The 22150-nt window shown below is 41.2% G+C and overlaps 1 protein-coding gene across 4 annotated transcripts in view; it reads left to right on the top strand.

The window, feature by feature from the left end:
* Positions 1-69: 69 nt before the first annotated feature.
* The window catches only part of chchd6b (coiled-coil-helix-coiled-coil-helix domain containing 6b), a 65475-nt gene continuing 43394 nt past the window's right edge, over positions 70-22150 (top strand). Inside the window, exons 1-5 of one of the 4 annotated variants that reach the window (XM_086198831.1) lie at positions 75-304; positions 415-749; positions 1114-1204; positions 2157-2205; positions 3027-3183. In XM_086198831.1, the coding sequence (XP_086054957.1) occupies positions 1138-1204; positions 2157-2205; positions 3027-3183 (273 nt within the window). In that variant the 5' untranslated portion in view covers positions 75-304; positions 415-749; positions 1114-1137. Of the gene's footprint in view, positions 305-414; positions 750-1113; positions 1205-2156; positions 2206-3026; positions 3184-22150 lie in introns of all 4 variants that reach the window. The other 3 variants (XR_015112068.1, XM_086198829.1, XM_086198830.1) reach the window with 3 other exon arrangements.

The raw sequence follows: 22150 nt of genomic DNA, 5'->3' as shown, positions 1-22150 counted from the left end.
CTACCCTCTCTCCAGCTATAATCTACGACCCGTTATGATTGGTCCCCGATGATTTTATAGAACAAGTAGCATTTCAGGATACTGCGGCACCAGAGTGACCTTTATTGGAGCATTTTTTCCACCGGTCGCTCCGGCGGCGAATCCAGCTGCGAATGTCTCCGTTATATCACGAAGCTCGGATTTAATATTTAAAAAAAAAAAAAAGAAGTAAGAGCTAGCTGTCATGGGAGGAAATGGAAGCACAGCGAAAGTGTCATTCGGACTGGACGAAGACGCGAAGGTCACACTAATTGAAGGAGTGAAGGTAGATATCAGGTTATCATTGTTTTGTTTGAAGGAACTAATTATTTATCATTTATTTTTGTCTGACATTACGACTGAGGCTCGACTTTTCTTTTTTCTTTTTTTTTTTAGCTGGTGGGCATTTGCGGTTGTGGCAGGTCCCGCGTCCTCAAATGACCCGGTCGAAGCCACTTATAACCACCCCAGCGACTTGATTAATGCTTGATTAATTATGTCTGGCTAGCTAGCAGTGACATGCACAATGACATTTCCTACAGTAGCAGCTACACGTTAGCTTGACTTGCTTGCATTTAATGAAGAGGTAAACATTTCAAAACCTTGTCAGCGTGTCCTATCAGTACACCTGCTGAAGTTACACTGGGAATGTGCTGCTGTCATTCCTAGAAGCTCCTTCAGAGAGAAGATCCGACCTAACTGAGAAAGGCAGGAGCATCAGACTTCCACTAGTGAGCCTGGCTGCTGACCAAACACACGATTGACTTGTTTTCAAACCAGTGTGCTCGTGTGTGTGTGTGTGTGTGTGTGTTCTTGTACTTGCTACATATGGAGAACTAGAATACGCAGTTAACTAACAGAGAGAGAACATTTTAGCCGGTCCTCACATCTTCAAAGGGCCGTTTGAATGTCAAGACTTGGTCTTAGGGTCGAGGTTAGAATCAGGTTTAGGGTCAAGGTTAGTGTCAGTCAGTCAGTTGAGATGGTTAGGTTTAGGGTGAGGGGCTAGGGAATGCATTATATCAATGAAAAGACTCACAAAGATTTAAGTACAAGGATGTGTGTGTGTGTGTGTGTGTATTCCCACATGTCCAGCTCTCAGAGGATGTGCTCCAGCGGATGCGGGAATCTCAGGGGTCTGACAGCTCCAAGCCATCTGATCCCAACAGTGGCAAACCACCACCAAGTATGTTTCCTGTTGCACCAGCACTTATGGGGAGGTGTTGTGTGGATAAGGACCTTGTACAAAAACAGTAAACCCGTAATTAGAAGAGTTTATTCGAGCGATCTGCTAATTTCCATTCGCAGTCTCTGAGCAGGTACAAACAATATGTATTCCATATGTAATGTCTGTGTGGGCATTTAAAAAAATTCAGGGGTTGTGAAATTATAACAAGATAGAAAGCAGCATGTAATGAACTTATTGAATGATCCCAAAGCTGTCGTTCATCCTCATGGTATTCATAATTCAAATATACTGTCTATGTTAAAAGGCAACCACACAGCTCAAGCCCACAATTATAGAAGACTAAAATGGTGATATAAATACAAATCAAAGAAATACAATAACTCTTTTATATTTTTGGCTCCGTCCATCCATTTTCTACCGCTTATCCTGTTAAGGGTCATGGGGGGGCTGGAGCCTAACCCAGCAGCCTTTGGTAACCATTCACACTCACAGTCACACCTACGGTCAATTTAGAGAATCAATCAGCCTCGTTCCCTCTTGATGTCTTTGGACTGTGGGAGGAAGCTGGAGTACCAGAGAGAACCCACACAGGAACAGGGAGAACATGGAGACTCCACACAGAAAGATCCTGTGCTGGAGCCGGGACTCAAACCTGGAACCTTCTTGCTGTGAGGGGACAGTGCTGACCACTGTGCCACCTCTATTTTTGGCTCTTTCAAATGTATATGTTCATATTTTATTAATCAACTAACCTCATATAGCGGATATGGCATGAAAGATCGTGGTCATAATGAACAATCACAATGTAAAACATGTTAAAATTTCATACAAAGTAACCTCATGCTCTGCACCTAATTAATCCTAAATATTATTGCTCTTCCTTCTCGATTCTGTGTTTGTCATATTTCTGTTAGCTATTATTACTGATACATGTCCTGTTTGATTTCAGGTCAATCAGGACCCTCTGCATCCGAAATACAGGAGGAAATGCGTAAAAAGTATGTGCTCACAATGCCAAAGTTTAATGTGTCTACTTCAGAGATTAGAGCATAACGTGCAGCGATGAACTCGCTTGACCTCTTTGCTGTTTTCAGCCCATATTTGGAGAAGGACCTGCTATGCTTTGGCAATAGCACTTCTCTGAGATTTCATTTCATTTCAGTTGTGTGAAAGGACTTTTGCTGAACATATGAGCATCATTTCTGACATGTTCTCATGTGTTGAAGGTACAGTCAACTCCCGACAGGCGACAGATATAGTAGGTAGAGCAGCACAAGCATTCTGCTCATGGGCTGTATTTAAGAGCAACATAAGAGTGACATAATGAGGGATGTGTCAACACTGGGCTGCCTGTGCTGATTTACTTTGTGTAGCTGTGCAACTGGAGCCTTTACAAACACTGATCTGCTCACATGGCAGAGCTGGAAATGTAGTATTGTTACCAATTACGCTGTAATCACTTTCCAGATGACATTAAGCCACAATAAATGGATTCTAATTTAGTTTTTCCTGCATTAATTAGAGAAAATGTGATGTTATTGTCTTGGCGCTGTTGAGTCCTTGGGCTGAAATGTTGTTTGGCATTAATTTATCTTCCACAATACTGAAGGACACATTTGGTAAGTCCTTTGTTTTTCAACTTGTTGACTTGGGGAGGCTCTACTGTAGGAATACTGGTGCAGGGGTTGACCAACAGAAACCTAACTTTGACCCTCCACTGGCTCCTTCTCACCAGGAAAATAACTTGTTACTGCAGCAGACGTTGACTGGACAGTTGAAGGGCAAAAGGTTCCAACAGCTCTTATCTTTCTGAATTCAGCTTTGAGCGTCAACAGGCACTGGTGCAGGAGCAACTTGCCAGGCTGGCCCAGAGTGAGAGAGATACTGCAGCCGCCACAGGTCTGGATCATCTTAAACCTGCTCTCATCATGGAGAGAGGGAAGACTTATGAAGAGAAGGAGAAGGCCAAGATACTGGTGAGCCATGTTTTTGTGTCGCTAACATAATTCAGAGCTGAGCTGTCCTCCTGTGGTCCTGCTCAGATGGGTTGTATTAAAACTACTCAATGGATTCTTTCATTTACACTTGGCAAAAAGACCAAGAAGTATAAAATCCAATGTATCAAAAATTTAAATATTTAAACTTTTACTTCATTGCCTTGACTAAAATAGATGTGTCTTCATGATCCGCAAGAGGCAAAGGCACCAGTGTACTGATTGTTCTTAAGAACAAAAGGGACATTACATCCACAGTATCGTGGCTAATTTCACACAGCCTTTCTTAGCAGGATTGTAAAAATTAGGCATTACTGTAATAATTAAATATTATTTAATGTAATATATATAGTGTGTGTGTGTGTGTTTTTGTGTATACATTATTCAATTTCTTTAAAATAGTGTGTAGGATGTGCACTGATGGTAACACTTGTATCGTTGTGCCGAGAGAGTTATTTAAATATATTGTTGGTGACAAAAATCAAATGTGTACATATTGAACCTGGCAGCACTCTGGACAGTGCATATCTCCACCAGAACTATGTAAAAACATTGCATTGTGGTTTCAGTCCCAGGTCAATTCCTAAATTTTATTGATTATTCTAAATTTCGTTTAAGTCATCCTAGAACTTTTTGAGTTAACTTGCAACCTGACAAACACACAGCTTGTAACTCCTCCTTGGTGGAGGTAATAATAAGTTTTACCTGTGAAAAGCTGACACAATCAAATAAAGTCTGATTCAGTTGTGTCATGCTGCAGATTATTTCTTTGCCTCCACTCCCTTTTTTATTTGGTCAACAGCACCATCTAGTGTATAGATTTTGAATGGCACCTGAGGACAGAGGCACCTGTAAATGTCTCAGATGTATTATGATTCTTCAGTTTCTTTAATGCAGAGGGCTAATGGAGCACTTTTTTTGTGATATGTGATTGAATGTAATTATGATCTCGTTTTGATTTTGTCCTTCTCAATAAGAGTGCGCAGTACGGAAACGTAATGTTCAGCTTCCCATTCTTGCCGTTGTCAGCGAGTGCTCAATTTTACCCTCATGTTGCTGAACAGATGCTTTGATTTCACAATTCTGCAGAATCTAAAGCTCAAAGATGATGCAGAAAATTATCATTATCACCATTATTTTGGTCAGAATTGAGGTTATTGAATAAGATTACTCATTGACTGGGAAGCATCAAGCTTGTTGTTGTTTCTCAACTAACTCAAACATTTACATTTACATCTCTTTGGCTAAAGGCTCTCTTTCTTTCTGTCTTTCACTAATCAGTGAATAATTGATAAACGTGTTTTTGTATTCATTAGAAGCAGAAATAGTATTTAACAACAAAAATCTGCATCATGCTTATGTGCCAGTGAAACTCAGTAGGATGTTTAACACAGACGTTTGAAACAATGCAAAACTTACTGACGCTCATCTGTTATGGCTGCAGCATGTGTGATGGGCGTTATGTCTGTCAGAGTGGATGATTGACTGATGGTGCGTGAAGGCAACAGCTTACATTGATAATCACATCAGAGATTGTTGGATGAAAGCAAGACACATAATGATGTCGTCTTTGGCTCTCATTGTTTCAGCCGATTCCCATGAAGTCAGATGCATTTCGCTAATCTGATTAGCTCGGGCCTCTAGCGCTCTCGCCCGGTTTGTCAAACACCATGTAAACAAGAAACGCATAGATTGTTTTCTTGTCTGCATTTGTATTGCATTGATTGTTTCGGCACGTAGACTTTTTAACGATCAATCTGCTTTGTTACAACTCGTTGACGCATAATATCATTGACACTGAGGTTTAGTATGGAAAATGTAGAAAATTGTGACTTTTACAAGCATGAGCTCATATGTGTATGTATTTATTTGCCCTAGAGGAAGTGTTTGTGATGTCACTGAGCTGTGCAGTATATTGATGAGCTGTAATCAATAACCTGCCATCCCTGTAGTTTTTTCTTGTTTTGCTCACTGCTGAACACTGAGGATTTCCTACAATCTTGCCCCCCACTCTCCCTCTCATCCCATTGATTTATCCTGCAGTGTGCGTGCGCGCGCGTGTGTGTGTGCCAAACCATCTGTACTGAATACTGAATGAAGCCACTGGGTTAGCTACTCTGATGCTGGCTGCAAACATTTAATGATGTGAAACTACACTCTTTCCTCACCGTCTGGCTCTCTATTTTTTTCTGACACAATGACAGGTCAATGTAGCCTTTCAGTATGTGTTCAAATGTTTGTGTATGTGTGTTTGTGCTTAGAGGTGGGGAGACACCTCCTGTCTGTGGTTGTACTGAGTAGAAAATAAGTGTTGACCCACCTCTGTCATTGATGACAGGTGTATTTGACAGGCTTTAGTGCCGTCTTGGGCCTGTTTGTGTGTGTTTGTGTGTGTGTGTGTGTGTGTGTGTGTACTCAGTAGGCAGCTGTGAGTGTAGCTGGTTATAGGTGAAGAGATTGTATTCTGTATTGAGTATTTAAAGAGGTTTTTAATTCTTTCAAGTATTGATAGAATTAAAGTGTCAGTATGTTACAAATTTAAGGGACAATGTAACTTCTCAAGTTTATGTGACCCCAATCTCGTCTCCTTTTCCAACGGGTCCTCATTCTCACCCATCCCATTTGTACCTGAATCCTGTTCCGTAAAAGTTGACTCTGGCTGTTCAGTAGTATGGTTTAACTCTTTGTTGCTGTTTTCCCCCCCCCAAAATTAAATAAAATAAAATATACATCCAGGGCAGTGGTCAGCACTGTCGTCTCACAGCAAGAAGGTTCTGGGTTCGAGTCCCGGCTCCATCACAGGATCTTTCTGTGTGGAGTCTCCATGTTCTCCCTGTTCCTGTGTGGGTTCTCTCTGGTACTCCAGCTTCCTCCCACAGTCCAAAGACATCAAGAGAGGACGAGGCTGATTGATACTCTAAATTGACCGTAGGTGTGACTGTGAGTGTGAATGGTTGTCTGTCTCTATGTGTTGGCCCTGTGATGGACTGGTGACCCGTCCAGGGTGAACCCTGCCTCTCGCCTGAAAGCTGCTGGGATAGACCCCAGCCCCCCCGCGACCCTTAATAGAAAGGAATAAGCGGAAGACAATGAATGAATGAAAATAGACATCCATATGATGGTGGATTTATATTCTTTTGGTGCTCGCGCTCTCTCTCTCTCTCTCTCCCTCTCCCTCCATCTCTCTGCTGAAATAAAATAAAAGCAACTGTTTTCTCTTGTTACAATTCTCCACTTTTGAAGTGCAGCTTATAATGAAATTAAAGGAAACATTCAGCTGCTGATGGCCATAACCACAGTTAACACAGAATATCACATGGCTTCACTAAAAGCTGTCTGTGTTAGATTTATGAGACACCACACATCCAAGCACACACACACAAACTAGAGATGGTCAAACATGAAGCTGTCAGTGGACCACAGCTCTTTAGTTCTTCTGCCTAGTAGCTCAGCTCTGCTTTCCCTCGACATAACCTAAGTGATACATTCCCCATTGATGATTTGTTATTTCACCACCTGCTATTAATGAGAACATTAATTTCTAAGAGCCCGCACCCGCTCGGGCCCATTGTTACAGTTCATGTGCTGCATTTTAAAAGAGTTCTCATTTTTAGAGGATAATAGACACGGCAAGGTGTATGAACCAGTGGCAAATCTTGTGGAGAGACGTTAAGTGAGCTTCTCAGCTTGAAGCGTCCCAGTCGGTTTCTGACTGATGACTTGAATCACCAACTCTCGGGGGGCATTTATTGTTGCCCAGCTTGACCTCTGCTTTTTTTCCCCACACATATTTAAAAAACACAAAAATCGAGATGCTCAAGCGTAACAATGTGTTTTGTATTGCATCAGAGGAGATTCAGTATCTGTATTTTTAATTAAAGAACATTCTTCTTTTATCAGCAGTAACACAATTGGAGGTGGAAAGAAAAAAGTCTCCACCTGTCTCTTGTTCTCTATTCCTCAATGAGATGGTCCACTTTGGGGAGGTTCCTTACTTCTTGGAGTAATAGAGGCACACGCATTCAAACACGAGTTGCCGAGTGACGTCATCACACACACAGAGTGAACCCCCCAGCCAATTTCCCCGTGTGCACTCCTGGCTCCCCAGCATGTAGGCTGTATGTCAGAATTTGGGTGAGGAGGAGGTGGGTGGGGTGTGGAGGTAACACCTGTCAGAGAGCAGAGCTGCTCCCCACATTGCCTCAGGCAGCCTGTCACAAACACTCACATTAGCCATTTACTCCTGTCTCAGCATCAGACCCCCCCCATTGCTGCCGCTGTTACTATTTTTGTGTGTGTGTGTGTGTGTGTGTGTGTGTTGTATTGTCAAGGGATATCTGCTTGCAAGGTTCATTCAAAGTTGAGCTCCCACAGAATTGGGTGAATTTGTGAAAGTATTTTACTTCCGCCAGCGGAGTGCTGTTGTCTATTCAGTCTATTGGCTTGATTTGTTTCTTGGTCTCCCTACCAGCAGAATTACACAAACTCTACCAGGCTTATTGTCATGAATCTTGGTGGAGGCTGGAGTGTCGGATAGATGAATCCATTATATTTTGTCCAGATAAGGGCGCGCTAATATGAGAATGTGAAAGTCTGGCCGTTGAAAACCGTTCAAGCACTCTGCTATTGAATCACTAATACATTCATACATATGTGATAAGGTTCATTTTTAACAATATTGCAAAGGCAGTCAACTTTTTTCTGATGGTTTGTTCCAAAGCCTCAATTGACTTTCCATAACTTGTACAAAAAACTCATTTCTGTCGAAACTAGTGTGAATAATGTGACTAACATAATGAAGTACATCAGTGCACAAAGGCTACCTTAGAGAGCTAACATTAGCCAATAATCTCTTGCAGGCTACTCTTGCTAGCGTTCAATAACAAACCCTGGAACAAAAACAAGAAGCGTTCAAGTCACGGTAAGAATGTTTGAAACCTTTTTGGTCAGATCATCCAGAAATATTATTCACCAACTTTCCAGCTTGCATGCGATTAAACTTTGTGCCAAAGTCCAAGAGGGGAAGCTGTGTTGTTGTTGTTGTTGTTGTTTTTTTGAGAACAGCACTGCTGACGTGTTGGACTGAGTACCAGCACAGGAACTAGAACTCTACTGTGAGACAAGATGACCGAGAAAAAAAGTGCAAAGACAAAAGTTGCATCATTAAGTTACAGAATAATTATTAGTTAAGTTTCAATATTGCCTTCAGTTAGCTTATCAATTAGCTTTCACATCACTGTTAATTCTTTATCTGCTGCCAAGGGTCTGCTTACTGTGCCAATGTGTGCACAACACCATCATGTAGGGGTGCTTAGGTGAGGGTTAGGGGCTGCTGAGCACTCCTCAGAAGAGCCTCACTGATCAGTTTAACATAATGAGATATTCTTTCCTCCACCAGCAGGAAAAAAAAATCATCAGGATACTTGGTGGAGGAATAGGTACTTTGAGGGCCCCTCAAGTATGCACTGCAATTTTATATTCTTGCATACAAAACACAAGATAATTTTTTTTTTCACTTTACTATACGTTTTAACTCACTCAAAGGAGGGGTAGGCGCTGCCTGTTTTTGACTTTTTTCTTTCGTTTTTTTTTTTTTACATTTTCTTTTATTTATTTTTTTTAATTAACAAAAGAAACAGAAAATATGGCATAAATCTGCCCACTTGTGTTCTAGCTCACAACCTACACTGACAATAAATCACCGCAAATATAGCCTAGCTAGCAAAGTCGGCAAAAAAGTTTCTAACCTGTCCAAAAGAAAGGCTGCTACTTGCGCGTCCGTAGCTGAACCTTATGATTTGTTTAGACTCCTCCAGCGAGCAACTGAAACCCCAAGAATCACTCGCGTTGCACCGAGCCTTTTATCCTTCTCCGTCTTATCCATCACTTGTTCTATAAAAGACCTTTTTCTTTTTTGCTGTGTTTTCTTCTGACTCCATGCTCGTCCTCCTTGATGCTGCTCACCCAACACCGATCCAACAAGGCGTTGATACCCTCTTTATGCTTCCTGGTCTCAGCCTTTTGATGGACAGCTAAGCTGCCCAATTGGGTGCAGTCTGGTTTTGGCTGTTGATGGACAGGTAAACAGGCCAACCAATCTAGCTGGTAGCTGGTTTTGATTGGGTGGAGGTAAATTTGGCCCTGCAACTCTTATGGATGAGGGATTTTGATGCTTCCTTTTTAAACATCATGGTTTATTGATTACCATCGAGGCATTATGACAAATTCACGGATTATAACAAAAAGTACACAGAAATCTGGGAGCCTACCCCTCCTTTAAGGGATGTTTTTCTTAGACAGCGAGAATCAGTTGCAAAGCATAGTTTTCAGTGTTGCATGATTTGCGTTCATCTGTTTGAGTTTTTATTTACTTTATCTTTTAATTCATGTATTTGCAAGTCACTTCAATATGTTCTTTTTTAAATACATTCTGTATTTTACTTCGACCTCATCCAGACCAAACAATGGCAGGTCAGGGATGGACTCACAGATCCCTCTTCTTTTCTCCAGCCTTCTTTTGACCTGTTTACGGAGCTGCTCTAAACACGTGAGGTAAAATCAGCCCTCCACAATGTGCTTATGCTGATTGAACGTGAAAGTTTTCAGTTGACCTACTCAAAAGCATACACAACTTTGCTTTTCCAAGCTGCCATCCTACCTTGTAGTGAAAGTATATTTAGCTCCTAACAGTTACACCTTTAGTGAAGACACACAACAGATGACAAGATGCATTAACACCTCGTCGATTCTCCTGCTCTGCGTTCTTTCATTAACACCTACTGTGTTCGCTGTCCTCCCCCAACTATTCTGCGTGCTTCAGAGGTGTCATTCTTGCTGCAAATAAAATACGATTAGTATGCACAGACAACTATCATGCGTGCACACACACACAATAAGCAGGATCTGCTACTGACATTGAGAAGCTTTGTAGGCAGGTGAGAGAAGTGAATGTTACTAGCTGTGCGTGTGTGTGTGTGTGTGTTTGGGTGGGTGAATGTGTGTAGGCGTGTGTGTCACTGATGAATATTTGTTACCTCCCAGTTGAGTTGCCGGTTTTATATTCACGGTCTTCTTTTATATCAATACATCAGCAATGGACAGTTAAACCAGCAATGTTTTCATTCAAGGATTTGTGACAAAAATTGCAGTTAACATTAAAAAAGACGGACATAAAAAGTAGCATGATTATAGCAGCATGTAGCATGATTAGCAGATGAAAACTGACTATTGTGCTATGTCCTATATTTAGAGTAGAGCAGTGCTTTCATTGTGAGGGTTTACAGTTGCTAGGTGTTAAAAGCCTGCTTTGTACTTTCGTACTTTGTTGTTTAAATGTCTCCAAAGTCCTTTTCTGACATGGGATGTGAACAATTGTTAGCTTTCTTTATCAGTTAATGCGATTGCTCTTTGTCATTTAAAGTTAGATTGAAATTAAATAGGATTTTTTGTTTCCCGCGTTACCATTTATATCTCCTCTTAGACAAAAGGTTCTTTGGTTTCATGATAGCTCTTGGTTGTTTAAACGTTTACTCTGTGAAACATAATTAATCATCACGTAGCTGAGCAGCTCATTTTGATAGAACAAATGAAATCTTTCGAAATCGTAAAGCAGTAACTTTGATGTTCGTTGGATCATGTGGTCACTCTGAGCTATTTAGTTGCTGCTACACAACAACGTCCCTGTTAGCTTTCGTGCTGAAGTTCCTTTTTATCCAACTTGCAAGCATGATCACAGTTCTTATACGTCACCTTAGATTATTGAATAAGCAACAAGACAAACACTCAGGAAGAAAAAGGTCTCATTTGCTAGCTTATTAGCCACTCTAGTCCATAGCTGGGGATGTGTGCATCACAACTAAATGCAGATTTGAGGAATTGTGCTTGTTGTGACTCTGTAGACCCCAAATCTCCATACAGGAGCAGACTTTGCCAAGCTGTAGATAATCAGTGTCACATTTAGAGTCATGACATTGTGTTGTGAGTCATTGTAGGAAGTTCTGGTGTTCTTTGAAGCCTTTACAACAGTCTTGACTGTTTTAACCCAACAAAATCATAACACAACAACTATGCAAAGAAATTAAAGCATCGAGTAATAGCATCAAAACAAATACTTGAAAATATGATGTTTACCAGAAGGAGTCAATGAAAAAGACATGAAGAAAATGTAAGTCTGACTCAATGTGTGGCATATTTATATGTTCCTTTGTGGAAAAAGACTTGTGTACCTGACGTGATGTCAACCCGAGCTTCTGCCACAACCATAAACCTCTTTTGAGACATGCAACTCATCATGGGGCCTGATTGCAGTTCAACAGGTTGATCCAACATGAATCAAAAAGGACAAAGAAAATAAAATGTTTTAGTACCATTTAATAAAATACTGCGGGAAAAGCAGATTTGATATTGTTTCAAGATTCTTTTATGCCCAAAGAATTTTTTTCTCTTTTTTTATTGTAACAGGGACAAACAGAAACACAGTAAAATTACTGACCAACACTTATCATATTTTTAGTGCTTGATACCAACTGCAGTCATGGCAACTAATGAGTAAATGAATGCAGTAAAATGTTACATGATTAAATGAGCTGCATCTTAACGACTATAAAATTGGCGGCAGAGTTCGCTGTCTAATTTGATGAAAGAGATCCACAAATGCATCAGTGGCTGGACTGCTGAATGTCGAATGTGTCTCACAATGGTCATTTAATAATATCAGCAGCCAAATAAATGGTAAAATCCATCAGCGGTGCACTCTTCTTCCTGTCAGTCATAACAACTTCAACCTATGATTGTTCTCTCTTTCTCTCATATATAAAATATTATTGTCTCTCTCTGTAAAGGTTCTGTCATATCTGAGATATGAATAAAGACTATTCATGTAAAACTATGTACGAATGACAAAAATCTTCACTTTAATCGACACTTGAAGTCAGTAGTGATATGAGAAGTGCTTGTTTTGTGTTCTTGTTTTGCACTGCTTAATTCAGACATTGTAGAGAAGGGCTGTACATTACCACTGAAAGATAATGATATTTTTTTGTGTGACAAAATTGTATTAAAATCCCAGCCCCTACATTTCGCAGTATATTTACATTATTATTTAAAAATGATGTGAGATTTGGTTGAGTAAAAATACAACTTAGCAAATATCAGTCTAATAAACTGTAATGGAGGTTTTTTTTTTGTGAAATAGTTGTTAGTCAGGTTTATTAATATGGGATTCACTTATTTATAGACTACTGAAGTAAAGCCCCTCTACCTCAACAGATGGTGCTAGCACTGCTTGTGGCTAGGCTAGCACTACTAAAATTAATTATAGTGTGTCAGAAACCGTACTGGAAGTCCTGGGTGAGGTGGTTTTGACAGTCTGAACTGTGGTTGTGTTGTTTATCCATATTTAAGGACGTTAGCCAACACAGTGAATGTTAAAAGACCTTATTTTTGTCCAACGCCCTCCTGGTCGTCCCCCCATCACCACCACCACCACCACACACACACACGCACACACACACACACAGAAAACCCCTCTGCAGGCCTGCTCATCTGCCTCTGACTGGCTAGATGGAGGTGAATGGATCAGGGTCAGAGCCAATCAGACCTTGAGAAGGAGCAGGTCTTCACTGAATACTGGTGGGGCAAACACAAAAGACCCGTTCATTTGTAGAGGATACAGATTTTGGGGGGATTAACAAAACTGTATGTATCACAGTGATAACACATGCATCAGTAAATTGAAATTCAGTTGCATTAATTCCTTACACCTCTAGCCTTTGTAGTCCAAGAACATTATCCCTGGTGCTATTTTTATATTAATTTCAGAGTGTAAAATAGATGATTCGGTGTGGGTACCACCTTAATCGGGGTTCCTTTCAACGTAGCTGATTAAAACCCAGGAGGCATATATTCCCTTGACTCCTACGAACATATCAAAGTTCTACTCTTGGATGTTGTCTGCCATAATTTCTCATAGTTTAAATTTAACATAATGCAAATGAGATAAGAAGCCAAAACTGGTTTGCATAATTCATCTTTTAATGCAGGCTGCAGGCTCTCACAGATGAAAAAAGTATATATTATCCCAGTGTAAATGTGTTTCTTGATATGCGAGTGTTGTGAGACATGACGAGTGCTCATTTGGTCATTCTGATGTCCCTCTTCTCTCACACCTCCTTTCCTTTTAACACCCGAGCCAGACTGTTGTGTGGGCACTTAACAGCATATCAGGTGCCTCTGTCGTTTCATGTTGACTGGTACATGTCAGCGTCAGGCTCTGCTCATTAAGTAGGAATTGGATGCACCGTGATGCAATGATTGGTGGTCAGACACACCTTGTTCCTCACATTTTACCTTCAGCTGCATTCTCCTCTACAAAATGTTTCGCTTCAGTCAGTCACTAGATGGCATTGTTGAAGCATTTAAAGTTCCTTATGGGATTAAAAAAAATTAGGAGGGACGTTGCTCTGCACAGCAACATGTGCTCCTTGATAATATGTCCCCCCACATTTGATTTCTCTCATCTTTAAATCTTTCCCCTTTCAATCTGTCAGTGCTTGTCCTTTGTGTGTGTGTGTGTGTGTGTGTGTGTGTGTGTGTGTGTGTGTGTGTGCGTGTGTGTGTGCGTGCGCGCGTCTGTGCCTGTGTGTGTGAGTGATGACTCAGAGTGATGCATCTGACACTGTCCAAGAGAGATGATGAAAAGCAGGGTGAAAAGACCAAACACTCAGACCACAGCACACGATGCCACATACTGCCCTGCTACCATGTATACACACACACAGGCCTTTCAATTACAAGATGTTCTTGCTGCCCAGCACACCCCTAGGTAAGTTAAAGATATTTGTTCATGATCATAAGCTGGAATTCTCTGCAATTGATAGTTGTTGTTTTTGTTGTTGTTTTTTAGCTCATTCCTAATTTCCACACCGTTCTTTTCTTGTGTCCTTTATCTCCGCAATTACATACGGCGTTAAATCAGCAGTGTATTGGAAGGCACCATCACACATCAGACTTGTGATTTGATAGCAAGTAGAACATGACCAGCCCAGCGTCTCCTCACTGAACCAGCCTGTGGTTATGTTGCTCTGTCTGCTCAGATGACTTCAGATGCTTTGGATGTTTGCCTTCCAGCACCAGATGGACATGTTGGTTCAGCCATCCTCAGGCAATCCCAAAATAATCTGTTGGTGTATTTTTGCCTCTTGACCAAAAGAAACAACCCATGTCTACAATAACAATCCATAGCTTTTCAGCACGTTATTGTAGAGCAGAAGAGGTGGGACCGGAGTGATACCATACAACAATAAGCATCCTCTGATATTCTACAAGTGTCTGTTCCTCATGTCTGGTGTAGTGGTTTCAAGAACATTCAAACACACCAGGACAGATATGGATGTAGTCTGGGAGCATCCGAAATGCATCTTTATGATAGCAGCTAGAGACGACTGAGTAGACTAGACTGAAGCAAGAGCATGGAGTGTCAGGCAAGAGAGTTCAGGGATAGAGATGCACCCATCCATCAGCTGGTGTTTTCAGCTTAATCCGCCGTGATCAAAGACTGACTCAGTATATCTGCTCCGGACTGGTTTCTGGGTTTTATAAGCATAGACAGCACCACATACACTAGCGCCGTCACCTCACACACACTAGCATATCTGCAGCTCCCTCACCGTGAGTGTGTCAAAAATGGCACAAATAAAAATATGCATGAGCTCAACATAGACACAAATGTTCAAAAAGCAAATTTACCTTGAAAATGCTAGCAAAGGCAGAGCAGCTTCATTTACAGCTGCAACCTGGTGAATTTTGTTGTTGGAAAGGAAAATATTTGGTGTACATAAATGAACACTGGGTGGGTTGATACGTTGATCTGTTGAACCTGTTTTCTTTTACCCCCCTCACTCAGAAATCATGTCGTCTACCCACAAGGGACCTGCTGGTTCAATTCCCTGTGTTGATTCTGGCTGGGTTAGTTGTCTGTACAGACACAGTTAGTCATCTCTGCTGGAGTGTGAGGGTGTGTGTCCTGGTTACGGCACTAGCACCTCCTTGCTGGTCAGCATGTACAGAGGAACTGGGATGAACAGTGTGATCCTCCGATGTGTGACGTGCCTCTGGTGGACCTCCGTATGGTGAAAAGATGCGAGTAAAGACTCGATCCCGGTATGAAGCACGTGCTAGAGCACCAACGGCCAGGACAGCTGATTCTGAACTGAATGCTGCCCATTAACCTTTTACACATTGTTTTTTGTTTTGTTTAGTTAGAGAACCTATAACCTCATTTAGTGATTAGAGGTTACAAAAGTAATGTTTTATATGCTGTCAATGGGGCTGTATTTGTTGGAAAGAAAGAAATCAAAATCTGGCAAAATCAGAAAGGGATAAAAATAGGAAATCCGAATCAGCCAAGAGCATTGCAGTCATGGTATTTTTAGTCAGGGATGAGCAAAAAGAGGTGATAGGCAGAGGGAAGAGCTGCCTCCTCCAGCCATCCAGCTGTAGCTATCGCTGCTTGTTTTGCAGAGGACAGGAGGGAAGAGAGGGAGAAGAGAATGGGTGTCTGATGCAGCAGAGCTAGAGAAGAAAAAGACTGGCGAAATGCAAGAGGATAGATATAAGTACATGTTTAAAAAGGTTAGTAGAGTGAAAAAGGTTTAAGCCTCTCTAAATGTCATTGTCGTAGAAAGCAGCAATGTAAAATATAGCAGCAGTTCAGACACACGTTCACACTTGGCTAAACCAGTTATCAGCGGCTGAAAAGACAGACGAGACATCTTTTCTGCATGTTAATGCAGCTAAGCCCTTTGTGCACGCTCACACTCGGTCAGACACACGCATCTCCACACATGTACAGTACTCCCCCCATCGTTTCAAGCGATGGTAATTGCTGATGAGTGGAGCGCTCACCGACTGAGGAGATTTTGATCTGTGTCGAGCAGCGAGAGAGGAGGGAGCGCCTTGCACAAATCCTGTTGGTTCAAAGGACAAATGTGTAGGAGTGGAATTCTTCTCCCATCAGAGAGCAGCCGTGATGTAATGAGACAGCTGGACAAGACTTATTATCCAGATGAAAATTAATGTTTCCCAGATGCTTCCTCTCATATAACAAGGCGAAACAATGTTGCATGCTGGAACAAAGCAAGAGTCTGACCCTCAATGCACATGTCTGTCTATTAAAAATGCATTCATCAGTATAAAACTAGAGTGACAGTCTGTAAAGGACAGACCTCTGCAAAGGCACCAGAATGTGCTGTTTTCTGTATGTAAACAGATCCTGTCCAGAGATGTAACAGAGGTCCTCTTGGACTCATACAACATCCTCCTCCTCCTCCACCAAGTGCAGTGAACATTCTCCCAGTCCACACAGATGTGGGTGAAAACAAAAGCTCCCTGGTGGAGGTTAGAAAGTCAAGAGTGTCTGCTGCAGTTCATTTTAGGATAACGATGTCTGAACGTTTGATCTGTGCTTCACTTATGGAATCAATCATATCATGTGATTTGTCAGAAAAGCATGTCCGTAATCACATGCAAGTATACAGCACACCTTAAACAAGTCAAGAAATACACACTGTTGGTGTCTAGGTCCTGCTGGAAGACACAAAATCTCGATTAATAATGCCTTGTTTTCTACTTGTGCAGGATTTTGTATTGCATCAACCTCCATTACATGTCTGACAGAACTGGGACAACACACTTATCTCCCAATCGCACACGATTAAGACAAGCCTGTGCGGATTCGATTTAAAATTGCAATATTTTCTTAGAATTGCAATTCTCTGAAAATATTCAATCAATATCACAATTTGTTGCAATTATTTTTTGCTTAATTTGTATCTGAAGAGTAGTGTAATCATCCACTAAACCATACTAGAGAACTCTTAAATGAAAAAAGCACCCTGCACAAATGTGAGCCTTTAAATGAACATCCCTCACTCTGGCAACCTGGCCTAACAAAACCCCGGACAGCATCCACAAGTGGACACACTCAACTAAGATTATGTAATTTCTTTTTGAAGTCATCAAATTTACAATCCCAATTTTTCCTGAAGATGCAAATATCAACTCAGATGAAGTAACTGAATAATTGCTCCATTTTAAAAATTGATTGCATTTTTTTTATTTATTTTGCCAGTAGTGCTACACAATTAATTGAAATGAAGACGAATTCACATCACACCATGTGTCTTACTGCAGTTTTGAAATTGCAGGAAGCCGTTCTATTTGTCGAAGGCTAATTTTTTTATTAACGTGTCAAAATACCATATTAAACTAAATACTGTGGCACTGCCAAGGTGCATTTTCACATCATAATGTCCTGACAAAGAAAACATATTTCAAAATCAGTCAAAATAATCGCATTGGCAGTTCGTCTAAATCGTGCAGCTCTATTTGCCAGGGATGAATGTAATTTAAGTGAAGCAGAGCATTTAGAAAGGGTTTTTTTTTGTCTTGGTTGGGAATTTTGTAATGATTTTTTTTTCCCCCAACAGTGTTTCTGATACGTAAAGATTCCAAGTGAGTGTAGTCAAAATGAAAAGATGGTCCAGATTAAGGATTTGCACTGTAGATGTGTTTTAATGGCTTCATCATCAGTTCCTCCAAACTGTCTTCAGTCAGGAAGCTTGTTGACATTCATTAGTGGAGACGCTGACTCACCACACAAGTTGAATTTGGCAGAGAACGACTTTATTTAAAATGAATGAAAAAAACCCTTCAATTATAGCGAATGAGCGGAGAGGAGAGAAATCACCTGAGGTTATTGTTCCTCTCTCTCCATTACTCTCACTCTCTCTTTCTTACTGCTGTACTTGTTTTGTCTTATCTTCTCTCATTTCCACCATCCATCCATTTCCAGCCTTCTCTTAGTCAACTGACATCGCCCTCTCTCTCTCTTTCTCTCTCTGTCTCTCTCCATCTTCTATCTGCTTGTCCTCCCTGTGTCATAGTTTCACTCTAACCCTCCAGACTGATGATTAAGTGTTAATTCATTTAACCTGTCCCAGCTTTGTAACGAGAACACATTTAATGAGCAAGCAGAGCTAGTTCCTGCATCTAGTATTCTTGTCACTCACAGTATGTGCACGTATATGTGTGAATTCATTTTGTGAATGCATGCAGGTGTGTGTGTGTGCGCGCATCACTAACAGGTGTGTGATGATTTGACACATTTTTAAACTGCTATTCTGTTTGTCTGATACAGACTGTGCATTTGAAGTGGAAGTGCGGAAAGAAAAAAAGTATTTTCTTTCAAGCTCATCCAATGTGACTTTTTCATGTTTTTTGATGTGGATGTTCTCTTTTCTCTCTGGACGTTGAATAATTTGGTACTTTTTATTGTTGACTGGACAAATTGAACAGCTTGACAACGTCACAATGGAACCTGGGAAAGCATGATGGGCGTATTTGACCATCAATCCATCTGTCCATCCATCCATTTTCTGTACCGCTTATATGTCAGGGTAGCAGGGGGGCTATTCCATCTGACACTGGGTGAGAGGCGGGGTTCACCCTGGATGGGTCACCAGTCCATCACAGGGCCATCAGGAGCAATTAGAGGTTCAGTATCTTGCTCAAGGACACTTCGGTTGCACCAGCAACCCTTTGTTTGCTAGATGGCCACTCTACCTCTTAGCCATGCCGCCCCCTGTGTTTGCCTATATTGTGGCATTTCATTATGGACATAAAAGAAGTTGCAAAAAAAACAATAAAAAGTTTCCAGACATTGAAATGAATTGTTTGTTGCTGGCCTTGAGACAAAGTATAGCTTATAATAAATGAGCCTAGTTTTATGTGCTTGGCCAATAAGTCTTTATAAAGTCAATTCAGGCAAAACATTCCTTGGTGTGCACTAAAATTGGCTGAGCTATAATTGGCTCCCGCATGCAGATCTGTGCCTTCATGTACCAGGATGCATTGCACATCAGCATAAGGTTGGCATTTCAGTGGAAGCTCATTGTGCAAAATGGGAATAAGGCATCTTAAATCCTCAAAACCTTTTGAACCAGTTCTATTGACAACACACTTGTTCCTGTATTGTGCCTGACTTCTTTTACAAAATCTTTACTGTGACTTGTCAGAACACACACGTTAAACCAGTCACTGGGAGGCAGGATGGTGACGTACTTAGACAAGCTGCAGCATTCCACTATCTTTGATTAATCAGTCTCAGAGGGATTCTAGAAACGAGAACGATATTTACCTCGAACCTGTAATTAATCACGTATCCCGCTGTCCCACAACAATCTACCCTGCACATTATGAAATCATGTCATTCTTTTGAAGTGCTAAAACTGAACAGCGTCGATCATTGAACACAAGTCAAGTGTGTGTGTGTGTGTGTGTGAATTCATACGCTTCGCTAACGATTGGTGTGTCTTTTGACGGCCAATCCATGCAACACAGTTTTAGCCCAGCATCAAGCTAACAAGCTTCAGGATGAAAGCACTCAGCTCTACCGTTGGAGTTTACTGCTGATCATATTGTTTAATGCACTCATTCCATGTCACAGGAGGAAAGCTGTCAGTGAATTAGTGTGTTCGTGTTGCCGTCGTTCTTGCTTTCTCTCTCTCCCCAATTAAAAAGCCAAATCAGGAGTTTGACTGCACAAACTGTCTACTCGTGACATTCACTAAGCTAATCATCCTTTTAGCCTTCTTTCCTCATCTCTCTCTCTCTCTCCCTCTGCACTCCTGACTCCCCTCCAAAAATCCTTTCTCTGTTAACACATAGATTTATTCAATTATAGCATTTGCATAATTTAGTATTTAGATAATTGATTTTGCAAGTGTCTCTCACCATGTGAGGTGGTGTTTTCAACCCAAAGGTCTCATCTCGTCACTGGCGTACACTGCGTGTTGACAGACGTTTGACGTTTCAAGTCTGAATCAAGCATGAAAAGTGTCGCTGAGCCAGTGCAGCTGCTGGCCTTCATGATGCAACCGCAGAAAACATGATTCAGACGAGCATGAAAAATCTAGTGTCTTTAGATCTATTAAAAGAGCAGTTTGTCAAATTTAGTAGGGTCTTTTTGAGAGAAATCAAATGTCATATCCATAACCAGGTTTTCATCAGTATGGAACCACCTGAAAATGAGGCTTGTTGTGTTTTTTTTCATTTACAATGGGTGCTTTATTTCTATACAGGGAACAGGTTCTCCTCTGTGACATCTACCCTGTTGCACCTACGGTAGTCCAGAATGGACAAACCAGGACCTACACGTTTTAGTTTGCTCGTTCTCTCATTTCTTCTGTCACACCCGTTCAAAAAATGTTATTCCTTTTAACAAATGTATTCTGCACCCACTCTTATCAAGAGCACCCTCATCTATTTTCACTTTTTGTTTTGATACAACTACTTCTATTCCTGAAAGCATGTAAACAGCAACTCTCCAGTCCTATTGATTACAGCAGGAACAACTATATTAAAGCTAATTGGCTGTCATGGTGACCGTAACAACAGAAGTCCCCGCAGAATATATTAGGACAAAAGAGGAAGAAACTGAGGAACAACAGAATGAGGGGTAGGTTAAAAACTATGAGGCGGATTTGCACCAGATTCCTCGGAGGGGCATAGAGGGAGTAAAGGAATTGGGTTGTGAGGTCTGTAATGAGACCTTTCCACAAAAGGGACCAAAAGTTGGTCTCGGCCGCGGTATGTGATTGGCTGAGGGCTCTATAGTTTAGTTATGCTGTTGTACTCTAAGTAAAAACTCTGCTGATTGTGAGTGTGTTGTGTTTGAAATGCTTCATTTCTCACTACTTTAGTTGACCCAGTTGACCTGGACTCAGGCTCCTGACTGCTGGTCACCAGGGAGTTCACAACTACAAAAAAAAATAACAACAACAACAGAAAAAACATGTGGATAAACCTGACATGCCGACACCCGTGACGGTCCATGAACTTCAACAAACTGCTTGGGTGTGTGTTTGTCTGCAACAAGGCTCTTTACCTCTAAAGTCTGTCAGCTATGGAAATGGGGGTTCCACTCTCCTGTGAACACGCTGTGAGAGTCCTCACACACACTCTCTCACACACACACACACACACACACACACACACACACACATACACACACATATTCAGTTCAGGGCCAGCCACCGAGGAGCTGGGAGGTTAAACAGATGGCATTGGCTGTATCAGCAACACAGATTACTCAACACACACACACATTCACTCACTCACTCTCTCTCTCTCTCTCTCTCTCTCTCTCTCTCTCTCTCTCTCTCTCGCTTTACAGTTCTGTGGGTTTACATTTAGCGCAATGGTATTTTTATGAGGCATGGCACCATTAGAGCTACACTCCACTGTCCCTTTGTGTTGAGTGTCTAAATCTGCCCTGGGAGCACTTGGTCTGAGTGGGCCAGGCTTGGCACATCCAAATATAATGCTCTAATTAAGGCTTATTTGATTATTTGGTGATAAATGTATCGTAACGTATTGTAATCTAGCATATGCCTTCACACAACTCTTTTATGGCTGCTACGACGAGACTTCGGTCTATAAATTACCATATTAAAAACAGATACTTAAGCTGTAAAACCGGCAATAAACACATACGTTCCAAACATAGCTGGCTTTTAAATATTAATATGCAAACAGAAAATAAACACTTAAAGCGGTTGTACTACAGCACAAGTACAACTGCTCTTTGAAAGAATTGCTTTTAATGATTATATTTCCAGAACATTTGTGTCAAGTATTCATTGCGTTGGTGTGTCATTTGAATATTATGAAAACAATATTTGCACTTGAGGATATACTCAACAATGATTTGAAAACACCGTTCAGGCCTTTTGCAAAGGCGTAGACCATTCCCGAAAAACCCTGCTGTACAAGAGGTGGTACAGTGGGAGTCAAATCAGCAGTTATTTGCATCTTAACCTTTAGCCACCTGAGTTCCTGGTCTCTCTAACTCCAGAGACACAAACTATATCATCCTGTACTGATGGAGGTG

This window comes from Aulostomus chinensis, chromosome 3 (genome assembly GCF_037954235.1).
Source record: "Aulostomus chinensis isolate RoL2024-O1b breed Wild chromosome 3, RoL_Achi_v1.0, whole genome shotgun sequence".
In the NCBI taxonomy this organism is placed as follows: Eukaryota; Metazoa; Chordata; class Actinopteri; order Syngnathiformes; family Aulostomidae; genus Aulostomus; species Aulostomus chinensis.
Note: the sequence above shows the minus strand (reverse complement) of the source record. Positions and strands in the feature narration are given on the sequence as shown.